The following is a 13,220-nucleotide window of genomic DNA, read 5'->3' as shown; positions in this document are numbered from 1 at the left end:
GGCACGGGGTCCTTCCCAAGACTAGGCCTTCCTGAGGTCAAGGTTGTATGTTTCACAAATGAGAGGGTAGGACAAGGCCATCTTAAGTCTGCTGGCCCAATGGGGCCCCAGCTGCCTGAGCTTCCCTGACTCTGCAGTGGGACCTGGTTTGGTGAGAGGTGGTAAGGGGCTGGGAAGGGTCATGTGCATTGTTCAGGAGGGGATATGCGATATTTTCTGCCAGACCACACCATCTGCAGTCCTGGAGACAGTGTCATGAAACCAGACCACAAACACAGAGAACAGATGAGGTTAGAAAAGAGGCACAGAAGTTACAGAGGAAGCTAACTGGGACCCAAGTGAGACAGAGAAATCAAGACAACAGACTCCTCTTGGTGGAAGTACCTCCTCCAGGACCAGGTATTTTGCCCAAGTTGAATTTGCCCCCTATACATGCACACTCTTTGACACACCTCTGAGTGGCCTCTGCAACCACTTTCAGGAGTAATTTGAAGAGTAATTATGCCTCTTAGGAGACAGCTGATGCAGAATCAGATGTTCCCCCAGCACCCCCTAATTAGCAGCAGAGGAAGAAGGCACCGGAATGATAAAGCAGGAGCCCAGCCAAGTCCCAGGGGCACCCCAGCTCCCATTCACTTCTGAGGACACTTCTGGGGGAGGCTGCATGTCTGGACTTGGTCCTCCTGCCCTCTCCCTTCTGTTCAGTGACTACCTTTTCTCTTCCCTCTGAGATACTGCTCCCTCCATTCCCTGCACCCACATGCCTTGCCGCTTACCCATCTGCCCTGTGTGAAGCTATATCCCTTCCAGCCTGCCTCCCTCTCCTTGCGCACATCCCTATGAAGTCTTCTTGCCTTCTCCAACATGGTTCTTCCCCAACAATTTCCTCATTCCTTGTTGACAGAGCCATCTCTGACTGATGGCTCTATTATATGTGCTGTGGCTCTATTATATGGGTTATTTTGTGCATACCCCAGCTGATGGAAGGGTACTGAACATCTCCTTTTCCTCACCACTGACAGCCTGTCATGCCTTTGATCCTTTTGCTGGCCCCAAGGTCCCTCTAGGTACCATCAGGCTCTAGGAGTGCAAGCCCATTTTAAGTCCCCAGTGAGCCTGCCTCAGGGGAGTTCAATCAGTTCACACAAGCAACTCATTAGAGCAAGAGAGACACAGAGCTCATATCCTAAGCTGAAGCATCACCTGAGACCCTATAGCAGGCAGAGCAGAAGGAGGGACCCGTGGGAAGTCAAGGGACCTGGCTGACTCCACTCTGTGTGCCTTTGGGGCTTCATGATTTTCATTAATAAATGAAGTTAAGTTGATGGTCTCTGAAGCTCTTGCATCCTTAAAACTCTCTATTTGGGAAGGCAACACACTGTGTTACATTTGCAAACACTTGCTATCACTACCAAGAATAAAATAGCCAGTTTACTGAGTACAATCTATCTGTTAAGAGTATACAGTATCTTACCAAATTCTCACAGAAATCTAAGGAGGAATTTACATCCTCATTTGACATACAAAGTGGTTCCTGAGTGGCATAAACCATTAAGTGTTTGACTGCTAACCAAAAGGTTGGTGGTTCAAACCCATCCAGAGGCACCTTAGAAGAAAGGCCTGGTGATCCTTCCAAAAAGTCATAGTCATGAAAACTCTATGAAGAACAGTTCTACTCTGCATACACGGGGTTGCCATGAGTCAGAACCATCTTGACAACATTATGTACAAAGAAACCAGAATCATAAAATGAGTTGTCCAGAAAGTAAGAGGTGCAGCTGGGATTCAAACCCAGGCCTGACTCCAGATCCACTGCCCAGCCTTGAACAGTAATACTCCTCCAGTTTTTCTTAGGTTGAAATAAACTTAAACACAAAAATCAGCCAGGAAGTAGAGCCTGTTCCTAGGCTCACTGAGGGCCCAGGAATATTTTGGCTGAATCAGAAAGAGAGAAGATTTGCCCTTCCTCTGGTAAATCCAGAAATGACTGCATTAAGGTTAATGACTAACTCATCCAGTTGGAAGATGTCTTTGAGGGCATTGAGTGTAATCTGTCGCACGACAATTGGATGCTTGAACACCTGTGAGGGGAGCTGGGTATGGAAGAGAGCCCTCTGGGCTGGGGGTCAGAACTCCTGAGTTCCAGTCCAGCTCTATCACAGACTCCCTCAGGGCCCTTGCACAACTCATGTCCTCTCTGGACTTCAATCTCCCTATGTAAGAAAAAGGATAAACCACAATGGAAGGAACTAGACTACGTTTATCAGCTCCTATTAACAGGTACTGGCCACCTGTGTAGAGCAAACAGTTAAGTTCTCTGCTACTAACTGGAAGATTGGCAGTGTAAGTTCATCCACAGTTTCCTCCGAAGAAAGTCTTGACAATCTACTTCTGAAAGGTCAGAAATTGAAAACTTTATGGAGTGCAATTCTTTGACACACACGGGTTCTCCATAAGTCAAAATCAACTGGACAGCAACTGTTGTGGATTTCTTTATTTGTTTGTTTTATTTGGTATTTCTAAGCAGCAAGCACAGTGCAGGACATTTTCTATGCATTTCCCAAAGACCCCTCCAGCTCAGACAGTCTTCTGGACAGGGAATCAACTACAAAGAATGTAATGCCCATAAAGTGAGCCCAAGGGGCAGGACATTACCCCAGCTGGAGGAGAGGTACTGAACATCTCCTTTCTCCATTACTGAGAGACTTTAATACCTTTGACTCTTTTGCTGTTATGAGACCTTACCTTTATCCCACCACAGCTATCAGATCCAAGAGCAAGGGCTGTCATTAGAGACTGAAAGTAAGAAATAGCAATCCAACAGGCCTGGTAGGGGATGTCAGAGGCAGATGTAGGAGGGGAAATAAAATACAATAGATAAAAAAGATCAACCCAGAACCCAGAGAGGAAGAATCAGCCACTGGCCCTTCCTTGGTCTCATCTCCCTTATGTGCCTCATTCTCCTGGTGCAGTAGACGGGCAGGAAGTGTGGCTGAGGAGCAGAGGTGAGGTTCAGGAGACAATAGAGGAGGGGCCCATGAGGTCTTAAGCATATGGAGAAGGGACCAGTGAAGGTTGCAGATTAGGGTCCTGGGGGTCAGGACAAGGAGAGGAGGCTTGTAGGGAGGGAGAGGAGGTTAATGGCCTCAGAGTATGAAAGTATTGCCATGCAGAAAGCAAATTAGGCATAGTTACACAAGATGGGAACATGAAATCTCCTAGCCCAAGTCATCTTCCCAGAACCATCAGCCATCACTCCACCTGGCATCTTGCTAAGAGCCATTCTCAGCACCGCCCCCACCCCCAGCAATGAATTGACATGACCCATCCTCCCTCCCCTCATAACTAAGCAACAGTTCAAACGGGTTGCCTCACATGGGAGAGAATGAGACACCAGCCAGTTTCTGGCTCTGGCAGAGAAAAAGCCAGGGCTCGTTAGACTGAAGCAGAGCTGGGGACATGAATTCATCTTTGTTACACAGGGTGAAGGCTGAACAGCTACACAGATTCAACATGTGGAACCCAAGTCTGTGAGGTCAATCTCACAGGGACTGAGGGAACCTTGCCATACACTTGCATACCTGTCCTCTAAATGGGGCAACCCAAGGGAGGCAGAGTATGGGGGATCTTTGAGCCCCCAGAGGACTGGGGTTTCTCCAACCCCTCCCCTGCACACTCCCTTATCTACATCCTCCATCCTCTTCTGCCAGTGGTCAGAGGCTCACTCACACACACGTCTTCCCCCAAAAGCTCTCATTATGCTGTGAATCAGAGGGTGGGAGGAAGATCTGACAGATACTGAGCCCTAGAAACCCATACGACCGGTGTGGCTTCCTGGAACTGGGTCTTTTGCCTTAGGACTGAATGTCATGGGGCCCGGGGAGAGGCAGTTTCCTGTACTGTAAGGTCAGCAGTGGGGCAGAAGGGCTCCATTAGTGCCCATGAGGAATTCTTGGGTAGTTCTCCATGGAGAGGAGAGGCAGAGGGGTGTGCAGAAAGCTTTTTTTTTTTTTTTTTTTTTTTTCAAAAATTTATTCCCTTTCTGCCTTCTAAGCTTTATCCCTTGACAAACGCAGCCTTTTTTTTTTTTTTTTTTTTTTTACCTCAGAAAATGGCAAGTGTGTGGGGAAGTGGAGGTCGTGTGGAGTCCTCAGGCTGGCTGAGAGAACAGAGGAGAATGCAGTATTCCAAAAGCCTAGGGGCTCCTGGTGAATCTTCCATGTGTCTTTTCAATCAGATCCCCAAAAGCATGGGGGAGAAAGGGAGGGAAGCTCTACAAATAGTACTGATTAGAGATTGGGAAAACTATGGGGAATTAGAGCACTTCTCAAAATTAACCCTAGAAATGATTTTTTTGTCTTCATATATTCTAACATTTCCTTTTTTTGCTTAGGTTATAAAGAAGAGAATTTAAGTAAATGATATCCATAAAAAATGTATTAACCAACCATTGGGGGGAAAAAAGGCACAATTCTAATTTTGTACACACACACACACACACACATACACACACAAACTAACACTAAAATATTCAATAGTAGTTATGTCTAGGTAGTGAGAGTCATTGTTTTCATTCCTTTTAGCTAAAATTGACCAGTTGCTGTTGAGTTGATTCCAACTCGTGGCGACCTCATGTGCATCAGAGTAGAACTGTGCTCCACAGAGTTTTTGATGGCTAAGTTTTCAAAAATAGATTGCCAGGCCTTTCCCCCACCCCCCAGGATTCTCTAGGTAGACATGAATTTTTTTATTTTTTAGGTAGACACAAATCTCAATCCAATTGGTTATCAGACAAGCATGTTAACCAGTTACATTACCCAGAGGCAACTGATATTTAGAAAGCACTTGCTATGTGCAGTGACTTTGATAAATTGTGGGGATACAGTGCAAAACCCCTAGCAAAACCATTGCCTTTCTAGAGTTTATTTTTTAATAGGGGAGATGTACAATAAATGAGCAAAATCAAATAACGTAACTCTAGGTTGTTATTAGTGGAATGAGGCAAAACAGAGAATAATCCTTTAGGTATCATGTTAGGGTAGTAGGAAAGGTTCTCTGAGGAAGTGACATTTGCACTGAGAAGGAACAAAGGAGCCCAACACCTGGGGAAGAACCTATGAACAGAGGGAGAGCAGGCACCAAGCTTGAGGTGGGGAAGCACTGGACTTGTCATACAAACTGAAGACCCCAGTGAGGTGGGAGCACAATGGTCAAAGAGAGGTCTGTGTGAGTTGAGGCTCAGGGTAAAGGTAAGAAGGAGGTCAGTCAGGACCTTTTAAACCTTGGTAGTAAGTTTGGATTTTATTCCAGTTGTGCTGGAATGCTATCAGAGTAGGAGAGACACGCTCCTATTCCCACTCTGAAAGATCACTTAGCTATTTTAGAGAATTGTTTAGAGAAAGCAAGTGAATGATTTGGTTTTGTCCTTTAACCTTTATGCATTCCCCTGCCGACCTCCCCCTCCCCCTCAAAAAAATATGAATTGATGGAATGACAATCGAGATATTTCAACAAACATATGCAATGTTCAAAGCACTCATTTGTCTATGCCAAGAAATTTGGAAGACAGCTATCTGACCAATCAACTGGAAGAGACACATATTTGGATCCATCCCAAATAAACATGATTCAACAGAATGCAGAAATTATCCAACAACATCACCAATATTACACACAAGTAAACATTTGCTAAAGATAATTTAAAAATGCTTATAGCAGTACATTGACGTGGAACTGCCAGAAATTCAGTCCAGATTCAGAAGAGGAAATGGAATAAGAGATATCATTTCTGATGTCAGATGGATCTTAGCTGAAAGTAAATAATACTAGAAAGATGTTTACCTGTGTTGTACTGACTATACAAAGGCATTTGACTATGTGGATGAATTATGAACAACATTGTTAAGAATGAAAATTCCAGAACATTTAATTATGCTCATGAAGAACCTATATATTGACCAAGAGGCAATCGTTCAAACAGAACAAGGGGATACTGCATGGTCTAAAATCAGGAAAGGTGTGTGTTAGGGTTGTTTCCTCTCACCATACTTATTCAATATGTATACTGAGCAAATAATCCAAGAATTTGGACCATATGAAGAGCAATGTGGATTTAAGATTGGAGGAAGACTCATTAACAACCTGAGCTATGCAATGACACGGGAGCTCTGAAGGCATAGTGAAATGGCACAACCTTGCTTGCTGGAAGTGAAGAGGACTTGAAGCACTTACTGATGAAGATCAAAGACTACAGCCTTCAGTATGGACTACATCTCAAAATAAAAAAACAAAAATCCTCACAACTGGATCAATAAGCAACATCATGATAAACAGAGAAAATACTGATTTCATTTTACTCATATCTACAATCAACACCCATTGAAGGAGCAGTCAAGAAATCAAAGATATATTGTGTTGTGCAAATCTGCTACAAAAGACCTCTCTAAAATGCTAAGGAGCAAAGATGTCACCTTAAAGGCCAAGGTGCTCCTGACCCAAGTGGTGGTATTTTCAATTTTCTTAAATGCATGTGAAAGCTGAACAATGAATAAGGAAGACAGAAGAAGAATTAATGCCTTGGAATGATAGTGTCAAAGAGTATTGACTAGACAATGGACCTCCAGGAGAATGAACAAATCTGTCTTGGAAGAAGTACAACCAGAATCCTCCTTAGAAGCAATGATGGTGAGTCACTATCTCATATATTTCAGACATGTTATTATGAAGGACCAGTAAGTGGAGAAGACCATCTTTCTTGATAAAAGGTCAGCAAAAAGAGGAAGATCTTCAATGGGACAGATTGACACAGTGGCTGCAACAATGGGCTCAAACATTGCAATGATTGTGAGGATGGTGCAGAACCAGGCAGTGTTTTGTTCTGTTGTATTTGTACATAGGGTCTCTACGAGTCAGAATCAACATGAAGGCATGTAACCACAGCAAATACATACACACACATGCATACATACATATATACATGTGTGTGTACATGTATGTGTATGTATATATATATATATGTGTGTATATATATATATGTATACACACAACAAACAAACAACACACTGCTGTTGAGTTGATTCAACTCATAGGGACCCCTCCTTGGTTTCTGAGGCAGTGTCACTATGGAAATAGATTGCCCAATCTTCCTTCCAAGGAGTGACTGGTGGTGGGTTTGAACTGCCAGACTTCTGGTATTTTATATATAATTTTGTGTGTGTGTTATATATATATATGTATATATATATGTATATATATATATATATATATATATATAAAATTGCTGTTAGTTGAATTTTGACTCATAGCAACCAATAGGACAGAGTCGAACTGCCTTATGTGGTTTTCAAAGCTGTAAAACTCTAATTTTTACAGAAGCAGACTGACACATCTTTCTCCTGCAGAACATCTGATGGATTTAGACTGCTGAACTTTCAGTTAGCATTTGATTGCTTTAACCACTGCACTACCAGGGCTGTGTGTGTGTGTGTGTGTATTTAATGCCTGTTTCCTTCCCAGAGTGGTCCATTCTTTGGAGCTTTTATAAGCATGACATTCTTGTGAACATCTTTATCTATAACCAAAATTAGGCATGGAGGTTGGACAGCCCGTGGCACATATCAGGAGACTCCAAGAAGCCACCTACTTGACCCAATATGTCCTAAAGGAAGACACCCCCAGAACAGAGCTTATTTCCACAGAGAATAGAGGTATTGATACATCTCAAAAGAGAATGGGATTCAAAGCTTGTGGCCAAAATTACCCTTCAGCAACTCCCTCCTTAACATGAAAAGTAAATCTTCTCTTCTTTTTACAATATACCCAGGGCTGGACATCTCAGAAATATACATAACATTCCATTCCATGTCCTTGGAAATGAATCCCTCAGCCTAATGATGAAGATAATCCCATTTTACAGGTGAAGATATGGAGATTCAGAGGAGGAATTTAGCTAGGTCACAAAAACATAGGAAAAGGGGGCAGGTGTCTGAGATGTCTCCTTCCCCTCTTGTGCCCAGGTCAGCTGAGCATCACAGGAGCGACTGAGCCCACTGAACCATCTGGTAAGATAGGAGTTATGTGTCCCCGTGGAAAGGGGCCCTGAGGGGGTTGCTGCTTAGGGTGCCTCTGATGAGTCAGAGAGGGGCTGGAGGAAGTCGACCAACCTGAGTGGTGAAACCAGTCCATCTCCTTCAGTCTGGGGAGGAGACCAGGCAGGAATGATATAAAGCATGCCCTGGCCTCTGCTGAGCACTCCGCTAGAAGCCTCTTGCTCAGTCCTTGCTGTGAGCCTGGTAAGTATCAGCAGGCAGAGCGGGGTTGGCACTGGTGGGCTCTGGCTGGCCAGATACAGTTGGGGGTTAACCAGCCCAGGTGGGTATGGGAATCACTCTCTGGTTGGATTCTTCTGGACTACCTTCCATTCCCAGAGGACTCAGTTTACTGTGCTAAGGGAAATATGCCTTTGAGCAGAAAATGCCAAACAGAGAACAAAAATCCCTCACCTCCCAACTTTTTTAGGACCATATTTTGGGATTAGTATGCTTGAGAGAAGGAGTTCTTGGGTGGGGCAAGTGCTTAACTCAACAGCTATTAACCAAAAGGTTGACAAAGGGAATCCACAAGGAGGCATCTTGGAAGAAAGGGCTGGTGATGAGTTTCTGAAGGATCAGCCATTGGAGACCCTATGGAGTAGTTCCACTCCGACAAACATGGGGTAGCCATGATCTGACTTGGCCAAATGCTTTCATTTATTTATTTATAATGTGTGAGAGAAGTAATCTAGGGGAGGAGTGGAAAAGGACTCCGTTTCTTTTCTAAAACTGTCTGACTTAGGGTGAATATGATCTTGCCTTCTTTTGAGGGGCAGGAGATTTCATATAAACACTTGTAATCTTTGGAAGTGCTGCACAAAAATGGGGTTCTTTCTATTTGGAGAAATTCAGGCAGAACAGGGGAAGGAAAATCCAACTTAGAAGCACAGGACTTGAAAGAACCAGCTGCCAGCCCTCAGCAATCTTCCAGCCCCACCTCACATCACCCAGGCAGTGCGACAATAGCTAAAGTTCAAAGGATCAGGAGAAGCAGCAGCTCTGGGGTGGAACTAGTCTGCTAATTTTGCAGAGGGGTTAAGTTACTTGCCTAGAAACACACAGCAATTTAGTGGAAGAAGTAAGACTAGACTAGGTCTTGTGCCTCCACTCCAGGACTCTCACCATGACCTCTCTGAGACTCTCCACCACAGGATTTTGGTTTTCTAGGAGGAAGGAGTCCTCTAGGGGACTTTTCTTTTCTTAGGACCTTACCTTGTGTGGTAATATAATCTCAGAACTCTTGTCTCCTCCTTGGGCAGTGGAAGTCAGAGATAAGGGCAGAAGTGAGGGTCAGAAACAAGAGCAGAAGGTTAAATAGTATCCATCTCATCCCTACAGAATAGAAAAGGAGGTTTCCATGAGGGCTCTTTCCTGCCCTGCCCCACACCCACCCTGAACTCTCTGCTGCTTCTGGGGAGTAATAACCTGGGTGGGGCCCCCAAGGGAAGCACAGGGATCCTCAGAAGCCAGGTACTGATGCAGAATTTCCAGAGGCTTTTTATCTACTCCCTTTGCTTTCAGTCTGCCCCTCTGACCCTTCCTGTTTTTCAGGTTGACCTAAAGTAGCCTTCAAGATGTCTGAGCAGCACACACTGCCAGTGACCCTCCCTGCCACCCTCGGTCAACAACCCCTCCAGACTGTTTCTCCTCCCGTCTGTACCCAAGAGGAGCAAGTGAAGCAGCCAACTCCACTGCCTGCCCCGTGCCAGAAGGTGCCCTCTGAGCTCCCAGTGGAGGTCCCCTTGGAGCAGGAAGAGAAACACACTACTCTTGTGAAGGGGGTGCCTGAGCCCGAGCCCCAGCAGCAGCAGCAGGAACAGCCCCAGAAACTGCAGGAGCCACAGGAGCAGGAACAGCACCAGGAACAGCAGCAGCAACAGGAACCTCAGGAGCGAGAACAGCAGCACCAAGAACAATGTCAGAAACATCAGGAGGCGGAAAACCTAGAGCAGCAACTAGAGCCAGAGAAAGCACAAAAGGAGCAGCAGCCGAAGGAGCAGCTGGAACAAGAGAAGAAGCTCTTGGACCAGCAAGTGGATCAAGAGCTAGCGAAGAAAGATGAGCAACTGGAAAGGAAAGAAGAGCAGCTTGTGGAGCACCTGGGGCACCAGGAGAAGCGGCCAGAGCCATCAGTGCAGCAGGAGGAGCAGCCTGTGCTTGACCCAGCTCCTGATCAGGACCAAGTCCAAGAGATCCAGCCAGTCCAGCCCCCAACGGGAGAGATCTTGCTCCCTACAGAGCAACAGCAGCAGAAGCAGGAGGTGGAGTGTCCCCTCGAACACAAGTAACTCCCCCGAGTGTCTCTGGGGCCCCCAGGCCATCCCAAACAAGTGAAGAGAGGGCCACTCCCCCACTTACCTCAGCTCCCTAGCATGGGCAGCCTGCCTCATATGTGAACTTATCTGATCCTGTCATTTTGCATGTTTCCTTGTCTCTTTGATGAGGGTGAGGGGAAGGGGAAGTTACTGTCCAGCTCCCACCCCCCAGTGAGCCTAATCCCAACCTCAGGTGACTAGAGCCTCTGCCTGAAGGACTGTGATTACCATAACTCTGATTTCACCCTAGTATTATGGCTGAATCTGTGAGTGTGTACAATGATATATAATAAATCCTGCAACTTCTGGGATCCTGTGTTCTCTTTGGTTTCTTCTTCTCTGTCCTGCACCATAAAAAAAAAAAAAAAAAAAACATGTGTGGATCCATTGTAGTAATTGACTTCTTGGTCAATTCTCCAAGGAAGAAAAATGTCCTGACCCCTGTCTGATTTTGCTCTCAAAACTGCTCCATACATTCAACATCTTCTCACAAAGAAAGAAACCCAAAACCAAATCAAAACAAAACAACTTCATGCAATACCTGAAAACAACACCTACCAGTCACAGAGAGATGATAAGTTATTCTGGTTTGGGGTAGATGGTTTATCTATCTCAGTCTAACACTGCCTCACACTACCCACAAATACCCTAACCTTAGCCATTGGTCAAGCTCAGCCCTACACTCTCTATCCCCTGACTCATCTCCGCAAGTGAAGGAGGGAACAGACTAGTAAGTCACCAGGGAGTTTTGAGGGCTCTCATATGATTACTGGAGACATCGCTGGGCCCTTCTGCCTGCATTTTCCCTATGTAGGGTCTGCTCATGGTCCCAAAGAGTCTTAAGGACTGCCTTCTTGACTAAACAATGTCTTAGAAAAGCTATAGAATCAAAATCTGGTTAAGCAGGAAAAGGAGACACTCCCTGGGACTGGCCTTCAGAATCACTGCAGGACGTAAAGGTGTGGTAGCTGGAATTGTGGAGCCCCCAAACATTGTAGGTCAGAGAAATACAGATCTACGGTCATGCAGCCATTATTCTCCTCCTTCACCTGGCTTCCTGGCATTTCCATACCTTTACTGTCATCATTCACAACTGGACTTGGGACCTTAATCTTCCTGGGACAAACCCTGAGAAGAACTACTTAACCACATCTTCTCAAGTAGGCTGTCATGAGAATGCCTGAAGCTCTTTCACCACACACAGAAGATATGTGTCTATATCTTAGTTGTTTTTTCTTGGGTAAAGACACCACCACATGGACAGTCAACGCGGCTAGAGACACTGTCACCATTCCTCATTCCTCCTCCTTTTCCCCACCCCTCACCAATGATCAAGTTCTCCCTATCCCTACTAACACCTCCCAAGCTCAGATTAAAATAACATCTCACCTGAACTATTACAATAGCTTGCAAGCTGGCCTCCCTTACTATCTCTCCAAATCCCACAATCTATCTAGCAATCTAACCACATCATTCCTTGTCTTAACAATTGTCAGAAGTTCACATTACTTAGATCACGAGAAAGCAGGCTCAAGTTCTCTTAACAGTAGAGAAGATAGGAGGAGGCCTGGGTAGGACTGTGCAGGGAGGTTGGGGGCAAGAGAAGAAGTCAGAAACACCCAGAGTGTGTGCAAATTGTCTTTGAAATCTAAGTTTTTCTTTAATAGATCTTATTTTTTTAGACTTATAGAAGTATGAAGAAATAGTACAGAGTTCTTGTATACTCTGAACAGTTTCCCTAATTACTAATATCTCCCATTAGTGTAGTACATTTGCTACAATTAACAAAGTAGTATTTATACATTATTATTAACTAAAGTTCATCCGACTCATAAGCCCCCCTCCTTGGGTTTCTGAGATGGTATCTCTACGTTAAGTGGATAGCCCAGTCTTCCTTCTGCAAAGTGGCTGGTGGGTTTGAACCACCAATCTTCTGGTTAGCAGTCAAATGCTTTAGACACTATGCCATCAGAGCTCCCTTAGATTCCTTAGTTTTAGCTAATACCCATTTCCTCTCTGAGGATCCCATCCAGGACACCACATTACATTTAGTTAGCAAGTCTTCTCAGGCTTCGTTTAGTTGTGATAGTTTCTCAGACTTCCTGGTTTTTGATGACCTCAACAATTTTGAGATGTATTGGTCAGGTATTTTGTACGATGTCTCTCAATTTGGATTTGTCTGATGTTTTTCTCATGATTAGACTGTGGCTGTGGGTTTGTTTTTTTTTTTAAAGTTTTTATTGTGATTTGGGTGAAAGTTTACATAGCAGATTTACTTTCCATATAGCAGTTCACATACACTTTGTCTCATGACATTGACTGCAATTTCCCACAATGCAACAGCTGTCCTCCTACTTCCTCCCCATCGTTACCTCTTCCCTGTGTCCTTCCCTCCCATACATTCCTGCCGCCCCCCTCCAGCTGTCTCCCTGTGCATACTATTCTCCCATGATTGATCTCTCCAAATAGTGTGTCTACCTAATGGAAATGTTCAGCTTATACACCTGGCTTTTGTTTGGCTAAAAGCCACCTGAAGGGCAGCTAGGGACCATAGTCTCAGGGGTTCCACCAGTCTCTATCACACCAGCAAACCTGGTCCTTTTTTTTTTTTTTAATGATTTTGAGTTTTGTTCCGCATTCTTCTCCTACTCTATCCAGGATCTCCTACATAGAGCTCCCTCCAAGGGGAGCTCTGGTAGCGTAGAGCCTAAGGCATTTGACTGCTAACCAGAAGGCTGGTGGTTCAAACCTACCAGCCACTCCTAGGAAGGAAGGCTGGGCAATGTACTTCTGTAGTGATACTGCCTCAGAAACC

At 44.8% G+C, this 13,220-nt stretch overlaps 1 protein-coding gene across 1 annotated transcript; it reads left to right on the top strand.

Annotated features, from left to right (window-relative positions):
- The first annotated feature begins 9,664 nt into the window (after positions 1 to 9,664).
- Positions 9,665 to 10,378, top strand: LOC103212284 (involucrin). The gene has a single exon (XM_007958286.1). It carries the CDS (start codon positions 9,665 to 9,667, stop codon positions 10,376 to 10,378), a length of 714 nt encoding a protein of 237 aa, XP_007956477.1.
- Positions 10,379 to 13,220: the final 2,842 nt, after the last annotated feature.

The sequence above is a fragment of the Orycteropus afer genome, unplaced genomic scaffold (genome assembly GCF_000298275.1).
Source record: "Orycteropus afer afer isolate SDZICR_OR568_19922 unplaced genomic scaffold, OryAfe1.0 scaffold00904, whole genome shotgun sequence".
Taxonomy (NCBI): Eukaryota; Metazoa; Chordata; class Mammalia; order Tubulidentata; family Orycteropodidae; genus Orycteropus; species Orycteropus afer.
Note: the sequence above shows the minus strand (reverse complement) of the source record. Positions and strands in the feature narration are given on the sequence as shown.

What these genes read in the sequence shown, in the direction of transcription:
- LOC103212284 (XM_007958286.1), top strand. Translation starts at nt 9,665, where the DNA reads ATGTCTGAGCAGCACACACTGCCAGTGACCCTCCCTGCCACCCTCGGT.